Genomic DNA, 16892 nt, shown 5'->3' with positions numbered 1-16892 from the left:
GCACTGGTGCTTAACAACATTTGGTTACGTTTTGGTAAAACATAGAGAAGAGCCTTCTAGGGATGCAAATCAGGGCGAAGCTGATGCTGCTATTTATAATATCGTTAACTAGAAGTAGCTCTTCTAGTAGCACAGCAGCTTTCTTGTGGGTCCCTATTTGAGAGGGACCATCAGGGTGTCAGACCTGGCCGCTCCTTGGCTCTAGAGCTGCTTAATGTCCTCTGAAAGGTGACGTAGGTCTCCAGCTCGGGTTGTCCTGGCCCTGCAGTGCCGGCTGCTGCTCCGAGCATCCTCCCCAGCTGGGGCTGCTGGAGCTGACGCAGGGAGCCTGCTTGGGGGACCTGCAGGGAGCCGTTGTCCTCTCTGATCTTGGAGCTATCTGGAGCTTTCCTCCCGCGAGCTTTCTGAGGCACACAGGGTGTACCTTGTGACTCGTGGCCACGTGAAGATTTTTCTCGCACGTGCAGTGGTCGGGCTCAGCCCCGAGTTGCGTTTTCATGAGACAAAAATTAAATATCTCAATCCGGTTAGCTTGGAGAGGCAACCGGTGGGAGTTGTGATGAGATCAGTTCAGTGCCTGCCTCCCAGCTCGGGTTGTGAAAGGTGCTCTTGATGTCCGAGACGTCCCGATCCTCGTGCAGAAGTGTCCCAGCCATCTGGTGACCGATTCCCAGCGGAGAATGCTTGAAGCAATTTGAGAACGGGTCAGATCTCCTCTCCGAAGACACAACGCTTCTCATCCATGCTGTGAGCTTCTTGGAGGACCCGATGCGCTTGTCCTCTGCTGCGGTGGAGGTGGTATCTGTCTTGGTGCTGGTATTTCCCTGTCTTCAGGTGTCGGAGCTGCAGCTTACAGCCGTGTTTTCCCACCTGAGGATCTGACGGAGGATCTCCGTGTACCTCCTGCTTGGTCTTCAGTTCTGCCCTTCGCCCACCAAAAACAGATGCAGGGCAGGCAAAATGTTTCTCATCTACAAAACGATCATTCTTCAGAGTGACTGAACCTCACTAGTTTTTTTTTGAGGAGTCAGCTGTGATTTAATCAGGGCAACTGCGGCTCAGAAACGAGGCGGTCTTGCCACGCCGGGTGCTGCTGCGTAGGTGCAAACTTCTGTTTTCTGCACGATGTCGGGTCCGATGTCGTTAGCCAGCTGCGGGATGGGACTTCTTCTGTCTGTCTGGCGCTGCCTGGGCTGTGTGTACATCCCGTGCTTGTGTAGAGACAGGCAGACAAACGTGCTTGGGCCCAGCACTGGGAGCTGAGCGCAGACGATTTATAACGCGCAGCTCAGCTACAGATGGAGGGCCTGGCTGGGGAATTGGGATTTCATCCTATCCTCCAAGAGCCCTCTGGACATGGTTCAAGTTTCATTAAATTCTGAGGCAGAGCATCGAAATAACTTTTCTTGGAAGAGGAGAGTGTGCTGTGAAGAGGAATTTTTTTAATTAGAACATGGCTTTTTTTTTAAGTTTTGAGCAACTATAGCTGTAAAGGCGCGATGCTCCCCACTGCGGATACGTAAGACGCTTGCTCCTCACGCCAGTGGGTTCGAACAGCAGTCTCTTAATGACCTAAACGGGGTTTGCATCTGAAATGACCGACAGATGCTGATTATTTTTCCAGCCCGCTCTCCGTAAACTGGGTGGCGAGACTCGGGTGATACCACGCCTCTGTGCCGTCACCTTTTGTTCCCCCCGCGGGTACGGGCGATCCGATGCCTGTCTCTTATTTCATGTTTTCTCAGTTGGTGTTTGGTCGCTTCTCTGCCTCGTTTAACCTTCTCTCGTTACCAGGGTGGCACTGGCTGGGTTATCTTTAAAAACAAACAACGAGCGGGATCTAAATTCTGGGGCGAGCGGAGGCGCCGGTGGAGCTCGGCCTCCTGTAGTTCTGTGTTTTGGGGTCTCCGTCCACCACAAACTCCCTCCTGTTTGAGGAATGAGCTTTTCCCCCAGCGGGGGAAACGAACCGTCTGTTCCCCACCCGGCTGCTTATTTTGATAAATGTTTTTAACAACTCGAGGCTGTTGTCCCTGCATCAGATTCAGTGGATGTTTGACTTTGTAAAAACAGGCACATCACAAGAAGAAACTTGATACTCGGGAGACCAGGCTAGTGAAAATCTTTTCCAAACCCCTCTCTTCCCACCGTTCCCTCCCCTTCCAAGTCATCTGTTGCTTTCTGATATAACTCCCATTTTAGAGGCCTTGCTTGGCTGTTTCTCTGTTGTCTTCCACCCATACCAGTATCTGAGCAGACCAGACGGTGCCTTTTTTATCCCATGTCTCTTGAGAGCATCCGCTTGTGTGAATCCTGCCCGAGAAGGATTGGTATTACTGCATTATACTATGGCATTCGGAGGATAAAAAAGCTGCCGTGGAGTGCACCTTCAGGACGACTCTCGCGACAGGTTAGGGAAGACGTTTGCTGCGTTCGTGACGTGCTGCAGCAATTCTCTGGAAGCTGTTCCTCGTGCTCAAACTTAGGTCTGAACATAAAAACGTAGGTCTTGAACGTAAGGAGCTGTAGGTGAGGAAGGGGTGCCCGGGAGGCCCAGCCGGGAGAGGTGTGTTCATTTGATCTTCAGCCAAAGGACACATCGCGGCAGCGTGTTGCGTATCAGCGGGTGTCTCAAGTCCATGCCGCTCAACAGCAGGCGCAATTAGTTTAAAACACTCCCAGGAGTGTTGTTCAAAGAGCTGCGAAAACAACCGCAAACCAGAAGTCCCGGGCTGGCTCTTCGCTGCGTAGCTTAAAATGCAGCAAAGGGGCCTTTTGCTGAAGAGGGCAAGGTGTTGGCAGCTGATTTCGGAAAGGATTTGAACGCTCTGGTTGGGGAGGGGGGAATTCGGGGGTCCCTTGCTGAGCATTTAGGATACAGGCCGTCGGTGACGGCGCGTGCTGTTCCGGCGTCCTACCACGGTGCTGGCTTCACGGAGGAGAAGGGCACAGCTGGTATTTACAATTATCACCCCTGGGCCAGTTGGCCTCTTCATGGTGGGAACGAAGCCTTTCGTTCCCACCAGGGAAATGTTTTCTCACACGGTTGGGTTTGTGGCTATGAGCAGTTTCAGTTGTGACAACCCTTCCCCGTGCTGGTGGTGGCTGTGCTGCGGAGTCGGGATTAGGTAACGCGGTTGTTAGCGTCCCTCTCCTAAATCGGATTTGAACTTTGATTTGATTCTGGCTGTGGATGAAAATAGTTTTTTTTTGTGCAAGAAATTATTTTGTATCAAAGGTAAAAAGGGACGTTGCCAAAGTTCAGGGTGTTCCGTTACTTTGTGCTGTCACCCAAGTACTATTGCGCACCAGCCTCGCTGGTTTTTGAGCGCAGAAGACCATCCCCTGTACGACCAGCGTCCTGCATTCACCAAAAGACTTGCTTGTGGAGTCAATTCTTTGACGTTTATTGTCTTGCAGGTTTAGAGCGAGGCAGGTGCTTGAGGGATGACTAACGGAGGAACATCAGCAGTTGCAGTCTGTCCACTTCATGGCCAGAAGTGGTTGTAAACCAGTGGTCCTCTTACCTAGCCGTGCCTCTGCAAGTTTACATGGTCATTAAGATCTAGTGCATCAGCCATGCAAGGAGGGGGGAAAAAAAAAACCCATCTGCCTGCCTTCCAAGACTAGCCTGTTTTTTCCTTTTTCCAGTTTCTATCTTTCATTTTGTCAGGAAAAGCTTTCTTAACTACTTTTAATTTTGTAACTGTGTGATTTAGTGCCTATTTCTGCAACTCCTTAAGCAATTTCTCAGTGACGTCGACGGTCACTCAGATCTGTGTGTGGGTGCCGGCGTGTCAGCAGGTGGCTAGCTCGGCCTTCCCGGTGTTTCCCGGTGGTCGGCAGGACTGGTGCAGAATTCCCGGGGATATCTCAATCTTCTGAATGGTCACGGGATGTTTTTAACCGCACTCCAGTGCGAAGTGGAGCTGGAGCTTTGAACCCAGCGTTTCCCAGTCCCTTGCTGCCGTTAGGCTGCGATGTGGTATACGACGTCTGCTTTAAATGCTGCAGATGAAGTCGGTTGATGGTCTCTCCCCGTGCTGGCACCGACTGCTTGGCGCTCTCTCTTCGTTTGATAGATGAGCTTTGGCCTCGGCGCTGCCCTGCATGGAGGCGGTCGCCAGGCCAAGTGCTCGAAGGCTTTCTCTTCTAAGGCACCTGTTTAAAAAATCTCCGCAGAAGCTTTAAGGCAATCGTTACATGTTCAAAGCCTTTAAATAAAACAAGGCTAATGCCCTAATAAAGATTCAAGGCAAAAAGAAAAAGGCTTATAAAACGTAACGCTTGGGTGCTCGGGGTTAATGTTCATCACCGAGACATTTCCATTATGGTTTCAAGTCTTAATTTTTCTGGCTTATACAAACAACATTTTAAGGCGTACTGAATGGCTGAATGATAGATGCAAGACTAATTTTTTCCCAGATTTTGTTCGTATGGGGACGTTATTAGATTCATATGGAAAATAAATGCAATTGCATGCAGCACGAAGTGCCTGCGATCTGTTGTGAGCATGTGAAAGCGAAGTGGAAACGTGCCGCTCCTCGGCGTGTACCGCAGGGCGGTTCGTGGGCTGGGCTGGCCAGAGCCAGCCGGGCACAGCTCTGGCATCGCTCGCCTCCGTGGTGGGGAAATCTTCCTCTGGGGCTGCTGCTGTTCCTGAGCATCTTCCAGGTACCTGCTGGGGGGGGAGAAATTGCGTCAGCTGCAGCCCAGGTAAGCCAGCAGGCCAGGTAGTACGCTGCGTTTCGTTCGAAAGCCTGTTGAAGTGATCCTAGGGCTCATGTTGCTTATGTCTTCAAAATGGCATTCCTTAAAACAACCCTCCGTTTTTATTTCGTCCAGAGGCAGCGGCAACTTCAAGTGGTTTGTCCTGTAGCATCGGCTCCTCTTACCTCCAAAGTTAAGCTTTAGTCAGCCCATATGCCCTGTTTTATTTGTATATATTGCTTTTTCTGATGTGTAGTTAAAGCCTAAGCGTCAGCCTAAGCTGTCCTGGTTCCTGTTGACTTTTCTAACAATAGCTGTATCTTCTGTGGCCCAGTGGTACGACACCGCTCGTTTCTCTCATGTTTTTTTCCCCCTTTTCCTGATTCCCAGCGCTCTCGCTGCATTTGATTTTCTAGTTTGTTGAACCCCTCTTGGCCTTGTGATATCCAAGAGCTTTCCAGGGGCGCATTGAAATAAAAAAAACCCAACCTTGACAAGGGGAGATGGGGCGAATGTTAGCAGGGATGGCAGCTTGCCCTTGCTTAGAAATACACCTGCGAGAAGGTGGGGATGTCGGGATTTGAATGCACTACGAGAGAAACCAGGAGGATGGAAATGGCGAAGGGGAAGAGGACCCGATAGTTCAGCTTTCCCAAAATGCGGCCGCGCAGGTACACGGGCTGCAGGAGGGTGTGCGGGGTGTCCAGGAGCCTTTCCAGGTGGAATACAAAACAGGAGGGCAGGGTTGTGGAAAACTCTCTCTTAGGAGCGTGTTTGTGTATAAGGGGAAGTATTCGTGTTCACTTGCTAGGGTGGGATGTTGAATAAATGTTGACAAAAGGAAACATCTGCTTTATCAGGGAGATACCCGTCGGGGATTATGATGATCTGAACAGCTCCTGCTCCATGCTCGCAATGGATTCCCTGATATTTTAGGGTCTGGACTCCTGACAGCTTTCTCGTGCCGTTGCTTTGGTCCCTTTTTAGTCTGTCAGAGGGAAGATTGTTTGGGTTTTGGGTTTTGCAGGTGGGCTGTAACCCCAGCCAGGCGTTTCGGTGTCGCTTCATAGCTGCACCTTAGCACGAAAGGGTCGTGTCGTCTTCCCAGGTCTGTAACTCAGCCCTGCAGCTTCAAGCTCTTCAAGTGAAATGTCTGGGGTTATTCCCGAGCTGTTGAAGAGGGGATATTGGAAACCCTAAGAAATTCCCGTGGATTTCGCAGTTCAGCAAGGGTTGCAGCATCATCCTGCCTCGGGAATGGTCTGGCAAAGTTTCTGCCAAACCCCTGCTGAGATTTTTAAAGCCGATATGGGCTGTTGCTGTAGTTACAAGCTGTGCACGCTCTCCTCTAGAGGCTAGAAATCAGAAACATGTCAGTCTGTTAATTTTTGTCTTCCTTGCTTGTACTCTAATGGATATTCCAGGTGCATCTCTTCGGTGTCTCTAGTAAGAATTTGTTTCAGCAGTGACCTGGTTTCTTTCAGAAACTTTCAGATGCTGTAGGGCTTTTCCCCTTAATTGAGGGGGTGGAAAATTCCTCACCTGAAGTACAGTTTAATGCAGTTTTGATACGGCTTTCAAAAAAAACACTTAAGATTGCTCGTACCTTCTGAAGCAGTGAATTGGATGCTAATGTCTGGAAGACGTAGGTAGTCTTTGACCTACCTTCCTTGTTTCCCAAGTGGGGTGAATTAAGAAGTAATGGGTTTAAAAGCAAACATTTTATCCAGAGGGTAGTTGGCGTAGACCTGTAATTCCCAGTCTAGCTGTGTTTTGGTAGCTTGCTTGTTGCTCCCTTCCCTTTCCAGCGCGCGGACAGGCCGAGTTGCTTGGCTTCCCATCTCCTGCTACAGGAAAGCCTCTGGCTCCCTTAGGGGAAGTGGTTGGATGATAATTTCCCCCCTTTGTATGCACCGCTCTCCTAGGGCCAGCACTAGTATGGCTTGAAAGCTGCTCAGGTTCCCTCCCCTCTCCCTTCCCCCTCCAGAGGGAAAAGGGATCTGGCCTGTAGGACTCCTACAGGGCTTGCCACCCTCTGAGCAGAAGGGAGTTCAGCGCTGTCTGATGGTGCCCAGCTCTCCCTTAGGCGTTTGGGGTGTTATTCAGGTGGTTTGGGGTGAGCTCGGGGGGGGTTTGCGGGAGCTGCGGTGCCTCCTGGCTCAGGCTGGTTTCTGGAGGGAAGGGTTGCTAGCTGAAGGACGCGTTGAAGAGCAAGGATTTCACTGAATTCTTGCAGGGCGTGCATCGATCAAGTGGGGCAAGCCGCTACGACAAAAAGCAGCAAATGCTTTGTAACAGATTAGCTGCTCTTTGTGTCTAGGGTGTGCAGGCAGAGCTGTGGGATAGGTAGGTTTCTTGCTGCTAATTTGGGAAAAGAGAAGTTAAGACTTCTGAAACAATTTTTCCATGGAGTTACGACATCCCCGCTTAGGTCAGCTGCGGTTTCTTGTGACGAAACGTGATCCCTGTGTAGCTGTGCTAATCAGAGCAAAAAGGAAAGGTTTGCTTTTCCTTTTACAGTGAGAAACATCCCGGTAATGCTCTGACTTTCATATTTTTTGAACCCAGTAAGATAAGGTGTCATATTTCATGATTTTTGAACTCTTTTCTAGCTCCCCATCTGGTCCCTGCCTGCGATCCCAGAGGCCGGGCGCTTCTCCTGCGGAGTCCATAAGAACGTCAATGTAACGCTGTCCACTCTCACTCCTCGTCTTAATTTGTAATGCAAAGCATCGGTTTTCTGTAGGTTGGAGCAGTGTTTCAGTAGCATTTAAATGCCTACTCTTCCCCCACCACCACCCTAAAGGTACTTGACTGAAGGGTTAAGCCACACTGTTAAGTGTAAACACCATGCATCAGGGTAAATGAAGCTGCATGATAGCAGGGAACAAAGGGTGCAGATTAAAAGCTGTTTACCGAGTAGGTCCAATATGGTTCTCTCTTTGCAAACCCTTTACAGCCACTCAGTGAGTTGGAAAAAGGAGAATAGCAGCTTGCCTGGTGCTACATCTGCAAATGTTTAGAGAAGCTTCAAGCGTCAAAGAACAGCAGTGAGACCTGGAGATGTTGAAGCTAGGGCTGGAAAGTAAGAGTAAAATGCAAATGATCGTGGACCTTGTTTGGGGTGGGGTGTAAGATAAGAGTTAAAAGCAAAGGTACAAAGTGAGAGAGGCCCCTGAAAAAGCCTTATGCTGTGTGGGAGGACGGAGTACAGGTATCTCAGAATAGACCAGGGCAGTGTTAATGCTTTTTTTTTTTTCCTGAGCAATTGAGATGAGATGGTGTCTGATGTTGGCCATCTCGTCGGCCAGCAGCTGCCGCCCCAGCAGGAGCTCCCAGCAAATGATTATGGAGCTGGAGGGCAGACGTTTTTAAATGACTGTTTAATGAGGTACCTTGTCTGGATGGCTCTTGCAGGAGCAGAGAGCGAGTCTGGGAGAGGACCTGGAACGTCAGGAAAAACTCCTTTAGGAATAACGTCCCAGAGGAGGTGACTTACTGCTTGGCCGTGCCCTTGTAGCTGTGACTGCCATTAGCGTGTGCTGTAGGAGCCAGTGCTGGGTTGTATGTTGGTAAGAAGAGAGGTTTAGAGGATGTGGGTCACTATTTCCTACCTCTCCTAGTCCCTTAGAAGTAACAGGGTGAGTAACCAGCACCCTTTCCTCTGAGAGCGTGGATTGCTGCTCTTTTAAGCTGCCACTGAAGCGTGTGTGGGTTGCAAGTGAGAAGGGAAGGAGTTAACTAAATATGGTTTGAATTAGTGTTGTATAACCAACTTGGCTGTGTTGTCATGGCATAATTGTATCTGATACTGTTTTGTCAGTCAAATGACAGGTAGTACAAGTTCAGCATTGCCTGCTGCAGCAGCAGGTTATTTTAAGATAATCTGAGGAGGAAATGACAGCAAATATGATGACGAGAAATAAAAACCAGAGAGGTTATGTTGAAAAGGCTCTTCTAAATTCCCGCTGTCGGGAATCTGGGCTGAACGCCACTGTTTTGGGACACGAAAGCTTTCAAATCGCAGCGCCTTAGTACGGGGAATGTGGAGGATGGCTGTGAAAAGAAAAACGAGGTTTTGTGTTCCTCCCAGGGTGGAAGTGCTGAGTCTATAGAGCGTTGATGTTTTCATATCTGACCACAAATGCTGCCGTGCTGAGTGCCCGAAAACCGTAGCAGAGGCACACAGCTATCCCCAAGCCCTTCTTGATGCCATCTCTGTTAAAACCCGTGCTGGCCAGAGGAGAGGCGCAGACATCTTGGCAGCTGGGAGAAGAGGCGATAACAAAAGAGAAACCGCCTGCTAAAGGGAAGGATGTTTCCTGCAAGTTGCTGGTTTTAGATGGAGTCTCGCTGTAGCTGGCTGTGGGCTGCAGCGGGGAGCCCTGCTGGCATAGCGTGCTTCAGGCCCCGGGATTTGCTTGGGTGGAAGGCGTTAACTCCAACATCTGAGCAGATTTTGGGGGATTCTGCTTAAAACGTGCTTTGTTTTTTTCATCCCTGTTAATGCTTCTCGAATGGCTTTGAAGGTGGAATCTAGTTTGTATTGCCTGCTCTACTTGAGGCTGAACCGGCAATAGCTTTCCTTTTAAGCCCTGAGGGAAGGAAAAAAAAAAAGTTGAATTGCCTTATGCTTAGGAATAATTTAAAAGCTGAAATTCTTTGGTTTGCAGACATTTAACTTGGCAGCCTGGAAGTATTTTGTCATGAGAGGTTCTAATCTTGTAACCCTTCAACCTAAACTAATGGCTAATTGATTTAAATTGCACTACATGCCCTATTTGGAAACAGTTTTCCTACTGTGCGGGGCAGCTGTTAGCGTTACAGTCCCTTGAGGGGGATGTGGAGACAGATAAACTCAAGGTGGTATCTGAGCAATCAGCATTTAAAGGTGTCAGTCCTCTTAGATGTGTATCCTGGCCGCGGCACCCCCAGGAGCTGTGCAGGAGAGGCACTGGGTACTTGTTCGTTGAACACCGGCGTGTTTCTCTTGTTGCCTCTCTATTCTCTTGTGCAGAACGGGTCCAAAGAAACAGAAATCCTTGTCCAGCCACCCCATGATGGAGGTACAACCCCACGACACCTGCAAATGGGTATAACGAGTTAAGGAACCGTTTGACTTGAGTTTCCTCTCATTTGGTGGTCTGAGAACCTGCCATGAAAGTGCTTGTCCTACTGTGAAAGCTCTTACTGTGTGAAGAGGCTGATTTGCATCTGCTCTCTTCAGCCACCAAGAGCTGCAAAAATATTTGGCCGCTTGTTTTGTTTGAAGCTGTCTAAGTGCAAATAGGAAATGCACTTTCGGCTTGAAAATGACCTTGTCTGATGTTGGGGAAACTTTCTGTTGTAATTCAATACAGCAATGGATCCTCAGGAATCCTCGTCAACATCTGGGAACTGACCGGGGTGAACTTGGGAGTGGAAATCCAAGTGCAAGGCTGTAAAGGCTGCGTTGTCCTCCTTCGGTCCTGATTGCCGCCTGGTCTGGGCTCAGGTTGGCACGACGTGTTCACCACTGGTGAATGAGCTGCTTGTATCTGGCTGTTGCCTGGCTGTTCAGAAAGCAGCAGTTGTGTTTGCTCCTTCCCAGCCACCGCTGTACCCTGCACCGAAACGTTCCTGTCATACTTTTAATTCCCTTATCAGCCAAAAGGGTTTTACTAGTGATATTGGGAAGAATCTGAAGGAATGCGAAATAAGCAGGCTAAAAGGTGTACAGAATTCCAAGCAAGGGAATCGTCTGTGCCTATCGCAAAATCAAACCCTACAAAGCGACCTCTTATTTTTCAGGGGTTTGATTTCTCGGTTCCTCTGCCCGATTGACCTGAAGTTGTGAGACCAAGAAGGGAATTCTGCTTTTTAAAAAGCGCTGCTGCTTTCGCACCCTGTTTGTGGTGCTGTTGCTAGGAGCTGGCCTTCCTGAGGCTTCAAGGATGCGAGAATGAAACTGGAATGCAGTGTTGTCCTCTCTGGATGGTGCGAGAGGCTTGGCTCTTGCAAGGAGAGGCTTTTGCGAGCTCTCTCCTGGAAGCTGTGCTTCCCGAAGGTAGCACCAGAAAGCTTTTCTGCTTTTTTTCCTGGAGAAGTATGCCACAGCCCAGTTTTCACAGCTTGACGTTCCTGAAAGCTGGTCTTTTTTTTTTTTTCTTCCTGTTGGTCTGATAATCTAAAAATGATTTTTCTCTTCCAACAAAGCTCGCCTTGCTTGTAGCAATGCCGTTCTGGGTTAACACGCTGCCGCGTCGTGTAGACTCTGCAGGCTGGGACGTCTGGTGCCTTGATGCTAGAAGTGAAGGGGAGCTTGGGTCTCTTAGTCCATCCAGGATCTCTTGAGTTGTATATCCAAATCCAGGCAGGCTCAACTTCATTCCTTTGCCTTCAGCAACCCCAGTTCTGCAGCTCAGAGTGAGCCTTTTTGGCTGAGGAGCCCTGAAGCCAGGGGACGGTCCGGCTGGTTTGCCCTGAACTCGCAACCTGGTGTTGCGGTCACACGAGGTAGAGTAATCCGGGACCTGCGCTTCTGCTGACATGCAGTAATGCCGTGCCTGCCTTTCACATGCTTCATGGCCGGGACAGGCATGCGTGCGGGCAGCGCAGCTCAGCTCCTGCTGACTGCAGAGCTCAGTAAACTGCGGTAACGTGATGGCTTTGAGTCCCGGAGTAGGCGTCTGCTGCACCGAGCTGTGCAAGCGTGTCTGCTGCTGCACGGGTGTGCAAAGGTGGTTTCTGCCTCGTGCCTGTGGGAGGGGGACGCGGTTTGTGAGTGCCCTGTGGTTCAAGAGGAAAAAACTGTGAAAAACAGATTAACTAGCTGTTATTTTGCAGGCAGACGGGGATAACTCGGCCCCCCCAGGTCTGCAGAGGTTTGGCAAGCCAGGTTTTTCTGTCTTTCTTTGAAGGAAGGCTGTTTGCAATGCAGGCATGTCCAAGTGCCACAGCCCGCAGGCCTGATATTTCGACTAGAAATCATCCTGTGGCAAAGGCTCATTTCCAAGCTAAACCTGCGGGTCTCTTTATCCTCAGTTTCCCAGAATAATAATCCCTGTATTGTGGGAAATGATAGAGAATAGAGCTTGTTAATCAATTAAAATTTGCCTTGCGTGTTCTGTGGGTGGATGCGTATGGGTGTGCCCCGGTGAAGATCCCCGAGCTGTCTGGTGGCTGTGGGAACCGGCGTTGGCAGCTGAAGGGTTAGAGCAGGGACCCAGGTCCCTGATCTTCCTGCTGGTGATTCACAGGCACCTTAGCTGCCGCTTCAAGTCTAGACAGGTATCTTCTTCGAATTTTGCCGGAGCTGTTTAAGAGGTGTCTAGCTCAGGAGTGATACCGGTGTGCTTACCACTACGCTGTAGTAATGGATTGTGGGAGTGCACCTACTCTTCCCACGGTGGAAAAAATGCGTTAGTTCCAATGATTATGGGCAACGTTTGGCTGACTTTGTGCTAAGTGGAGAAGGGAACTTGCAAGATCCATTATGGTGTTCCTGCTCTGACATAGGAACGTGTTTCTGGGCTTTAATGTCTTAAGCTGCTTCACCTGGATCTGCAAGAGCAATTTTTGCATGCTTTTGAGCTCTGTTCTGGGTCCGCTTCCCTTCCACTGTATAATCACACAAGATTGCTTCTGAATTAGATGTTCCCTGTAAAATGCTCCGGGATCTGTGATTGCATCCACCTGGTTATTGAAGGCTAATGCTTCTGTCTTGCACGGCTCGGTAACGGCGGGTAGCAGTCGATGACGTCGATGCACTTAGCTGTAGGGCTAGTTGGACTGTAGTTACTGAGCTGGAAGAGAGGGATGGTAGATTGTTAGATAAGTCCTTGTCCCGGTTTTTCAGAACCAGCCTCCCACGTGGCTAGCCTCAGTGATCAAGAAGTGTACTCTGGAAATTCAGAAATTCTAGGTTTGTTTTGGTTTGGTTTTTTTAGCAGATGAATGCATAATGAGTGTCAGCATCTGTAAATAAAGCCCGGGAAGGACGTACCTGTGGATGTGCTCTTCAGCGATCCCCCCCCAAGGGGCCGGGACAGCTGCTCTAGAGCTCTGTTACCAGCAGCAATGCCCAAGGAGTATCTTGCTCCAGACCCCATCAACTTCTGTGTGGGCGCTGGGAAGAGTACATTCCGCTTTTCCTTTTAAGTTCACGTGGTTGCTAACTGGAATTCTTTTCGTGCTTTTCAGGTGCTGGAGAGTCTGGGAAAAGCACCATTGTGAAGCAGATGAAGTAAGTGAGAGCGCAGGCATGTAAACCGCATTTTTGTGCGAGATGAAATAAGAAATCTGTGGTGCCCTTCTGGTTTGGGAATGACAGCTTTGTGTTCTTCCAGGATTATTCATGAGGACGGCTACTCGGAGGAAGAATGCAAACAATATAAAGTGGTTGTCTACAGCAATACTATCCAGTCCATCATTGCAATCATAAGAGCCATGGGAAGGCTAAAGATAGACTTTGGGGAAGTTGCCAGAGCAGTAAGTATTTCACTTACTTCCCTTAGTCTGAGTCTGTGCTGTGAATTCTGTTAATGAATCCTGGAAATTCAGTCCATTGCACTCACAGTGGAAATATGTTTTGTTACAAGATACAATAGTGAAAGACCTTTCATAATCTGTAATGTGTTACCAGTACAAAGTGTCAAGTATTTTACTGAGGTTACGGGTAAGAACCTTTAGTAGTTTGAATGCTCAGAAAAATAAATAATCCCATAACCTTTGTCTAGAAGGTAGAAACTGATGTCGGGAAGTCTTGACCCCCGTGGTGGTGGGGAAAGCACAGACCGAACGGGGAGCCAGGGACTCCTGAAAACGTGTAGGAGAAAGGAATTGTGTGTATCAGCATAGGGCAGTGGCTGCACAACCTGTGACTCTTGCTGCCTGGCACTAATTCCCCATGCTTACAGTTAATATACGGTAAGTGAAGTAACTTACTCTGTTTCTTTGTGAGGCAACCACAGATATTTTGAACTTGCGACATAAAGCACCCTGGCTGAAGGGCATATCTTCACTTGCATGTTAACCTAGGCTGTTCAGCTGCTGCTCCAAATCCTCCCTGGCGTTCCCTTCTACCTTTCCTCTGTGCTTGTCGAAGCCGAGTGGTGATCTCAGCCTAGGTAATGCAGCTGGAAGGAAGAAGATGTTAAAACCCAAGTTCCTTTCTCAGTTGACCTGCTCAGGCTTAGCTGGCTTCGCAAAAGCAGAACGAGAGCCGGGTGCCAAGAACTTTCTCGTGTCCCAATCCACCCTGAAGGGCAAACAACTTGCCACACTTGCCTAGGAAAAGGCCACGGGTAACCAAATCGACTGTCTCGCAGCAAACCACAGCAGTGACCCGTCAGCATAGCACCATACCCATAAGTGCTGTACCTGCGAAGACTCATAACCGAGGTCCACCTCTGTGTGGTGGCAGTTCAGACCCTGATTAAGTTAATTTAGGTGCCCGTTGCTTGTGCTAGGGAGGTACTCTTTGGAGTCGCATGTGGACTTGACTCTTGCCTGAGCTTAGGTTTAGGGCTCAAGTGAGAGGAGCCGATGTTAGGAGGAGAAGTTGAGAACTTGCTGGGGTAGTGAAAGGTCTCTTACGCCTTCTGAAAGGAAGCCGGCAGGTCTGATCGCTGTAGAAATAAACATCAGTGTGGGATGTAGGTCAGCCTGTTTCTCACTTTCTAAATCTGCTTGTTAACTTGTAGAAGAGTGAGGTCCTGCGCTAAGACTTCTGAGAAGAATTTTTCATGCTCTAGGGCAAACACTCAAATCCTGATCAGTCCATCCCATCTCCTGATGAAATGCTTTATTAAGAAATTGGTCTCCCTTACTTCTGACAGCTATTGCAGCAAATTGCAAGTCCTCAAAGCTTTAAACCTAGAATCATCCAAAACCTGCTTTTGATACTGAATTTTTCCTTGTTGCCATACTGTACCACACTATAATAAAGGTTTTCCAGTTTAAAAACTATTTTTTATCATTCATTAGTCTATAGTAGCACACTGACATTCTTACCTTTCCTTTGAAACACTGCGCCAGGTTACTGAAACTTCACGTTCCGGATGTGAACGCTGCCTGTCGCTTTGGAGCGGTGATCCCTGCAGCGGTGGCACGACAGAAGCGTTGTTTGCCACCCGTGATCAGTGCGTCTCGCCCCACGGGCTGGAGCTTCTTGCCCAGAATTTGCCTTTCTGACTGCAGGAGAAAAATAACTTGATGATTTGGGGGAGGAGACTGGATAGACAGCATGAGAGAGGGGAACCGTGATTCCTTAGAGCAGTTGCTGCAGCCCCTAGGATTGTTACTGATGTTAAGCCTCGCTGTAATTTGTAAAGGCGTAAGTGGGTGTAGATCCTAACTTGTTTTCATTTCCCCTCTTCTGCAGGACGATGCCCGTCAGTTGTTTGTATTAGCTGGAAGCGCAGAGGAAGGCGTGATGACCGCCGAGCTAGCTGGCGTGATTAAGCGGTTGTGGAGAGACGCTGGGGTTCAGGCCTGCTTCAGCAGATCAAGAGAATATCAGCTTAACGACTCTGCATCATAGTAAGAAACCGTTAGCAGCTTCTGGGCCCTTCACAGCAAACCAAATGGTGTTCAGAAAGGGCCGGTGTGACTGAAAGCGGGCTGGTAGTTGGGTCCCCTTCCGAGGGGGCGGGCAGGAACCCTAGTCTAACTGGCTTACACGGGGTTGGGCTCACAAGGTGACTTTGGTGCGTTAAGCTCATCAAAGTCAGTTTTACTGTTTGTCTTCCCCATTGGAAAAAAAACCCGCGTTCCTTGTTTTGTGCCTAGGTGAATTTGCCAGTCTGGTTTTAGTGGAAGAATAACTTACCGGCTTGCATTAAGATGGCTTGTTACAGCGGGGGGGTCAGCTATGTCACCTTCGTTATCCCTACGGAAAGGAGTAACACCTCCTGAAACCGAGCTCCCGATGAAACTACCAAATTTGTGATGAGCAACAATTTCCAATAGTGGGATCTCCCAATATTGGCAGATCAATATTCACATAGTTGTTCTCCTTAGCAGCTCTCGCTACACTTCTGTTCCTGTGCCTGACACCACGCGGGCAGCGCTGCAGGCTAGCTATAAACCTGCTTATTGTTCTGTTTCTGAAATGCACACGATTGCTTAACAATCGGAAAGCTGCGACTAGATACGTAGCGTGGAGCGCTGTAGGCTGCTGCTGGCTGGTTAATGAGAATTTTGACTAAATGCCTCTTCTATGTCAAAGAGGCGGGTTAGTGCAGGGAGGGGGAAACGATTTCGTTTAATGAGCAAAACAGTTGTTGCCTTTTTTTTTTTCCCCCTTTTTAAAAAGTCGTGTGCTTGGTCTCTCTAGAACAAATATTTGAAACTCTGAAAGGATGATTTGGGGGTTAAGTGTGCCTCCTGATGTCCAGCTGAAAACTTGTCTCAATTTAGCCAAGTTCTAAGCCTTTGAAAAATTAGTTTGGAAGTGCTTTATAAAGAAGCTTCCGATGTGTCACAGCTCAGTTGCCTGCAGGCTCTGTCTGCACACAGCATGTTTTAGCTTGAAAATAAGGAAGAATTTTTCTAAATTTGTAGCACCTTGGCAGGCTATCATGGGCTTAGATCAAGGTAAGTGAGTTGACAAGAGGAGGCTTTCTCAGATTTGTGTGTGCCTTTACAGCATGCAAGGAGGAAACTTCAGATTCAAAGGGAGAAAAAAGGATAGATGAGGAGGGGGATGAATGAGGGGAATCACTTAATGAAAAGATGCGGAGAAGAGAAGGAAAGCTTAAGGACTTCTTGAGCAGAGGATCTAGGGCAGAAAGCATAAGTGGTTGAGTGGAGCTTAAGGAGGAAGCTGAAGATGGGGAACCTTGGCTTTGTGGTCTTGATGGTCAGCTTTGAAAGAGCAGGAGAATGAAGGCAGGCTGGAGAAAACAGGGTAGAAACGGGTCAGAAACAGCAGATTGGGGAGGGAGGGCGTAAGCCTGCTTAGAGGCGCCCAGTTGTGATCTGACTGCCTTCCAGAGACTGGATTTTCATAGAATCATAGAATAGTTTGGGTTGGAAGGGACCTCTAAAGCTCATCTAGTCCACCCCCCCTGCCGTGGGCAGGGACATCTTCAACTAGATCAGGTTGCTCAGAGCCCCGTCCAGCCTGACCTGGAATGTTTCCAGGGATGGGGCATCCACCACCTCTCTGGGCAACCTGGGCCAGTGTCTCACCACCCTCA

The 16892-nt window shown here is 48.9% G+C and overlaps 1 protein-coding gene across 1 annotated transcript in view; it reads left to right on the top strand.

Annotated features, from left to right (window-relative positions):
• Positions 1–11170: 11170 nt before the first annotated feature.
• The window catches only part of GNAI3 (G protein subunit alpha i3), a 17461-nt gene continuing 11739 nt past the window's right edge, over positions 11171–16892 (top strand). Inside the window, exons 1-4 of the mRNA XM_019474950.1 lie at positions 11171–11205; positions 12892–12934; positions 13038–13179; positions 15074–15231. Of these exons, the coding sequence (XP_019330495.1) occupies positions 12930–12934; positions 13038–13179; positions 15074–15231 (305 nt within the window). The 5' untranslated portion in view covers positions 11171–11205; positions 12892–12929. The remainder of the gene's footprint in view (positions 11206–12891; positions 12935–13037; positions 13180–15073; positions 15232–16892) is intronic.

This window comes from Aptenodytes forsteri, unplaced genomic scaffold, assembly GCF_000699145.1.
Source record: "Aptenodytes forsteri isolate BGI_AS27 unplaced genomic scaffold, ASM69914v1 Scaffold285, whole genome shotgun sequence".
In the NCBI taxonomy this organism is placed as follows: domain Eukaryota; kingdom Metazoa; phylum Chordata; class Aves; order Sphenisciformes; family Spheniscidae; genus Aptenodytes; species Aptenodytes forsteri.
Note: the sequence above shows the minus strand (reverse complement) of the source record. Positions and strands in the feature narration are given on the sequence as shown.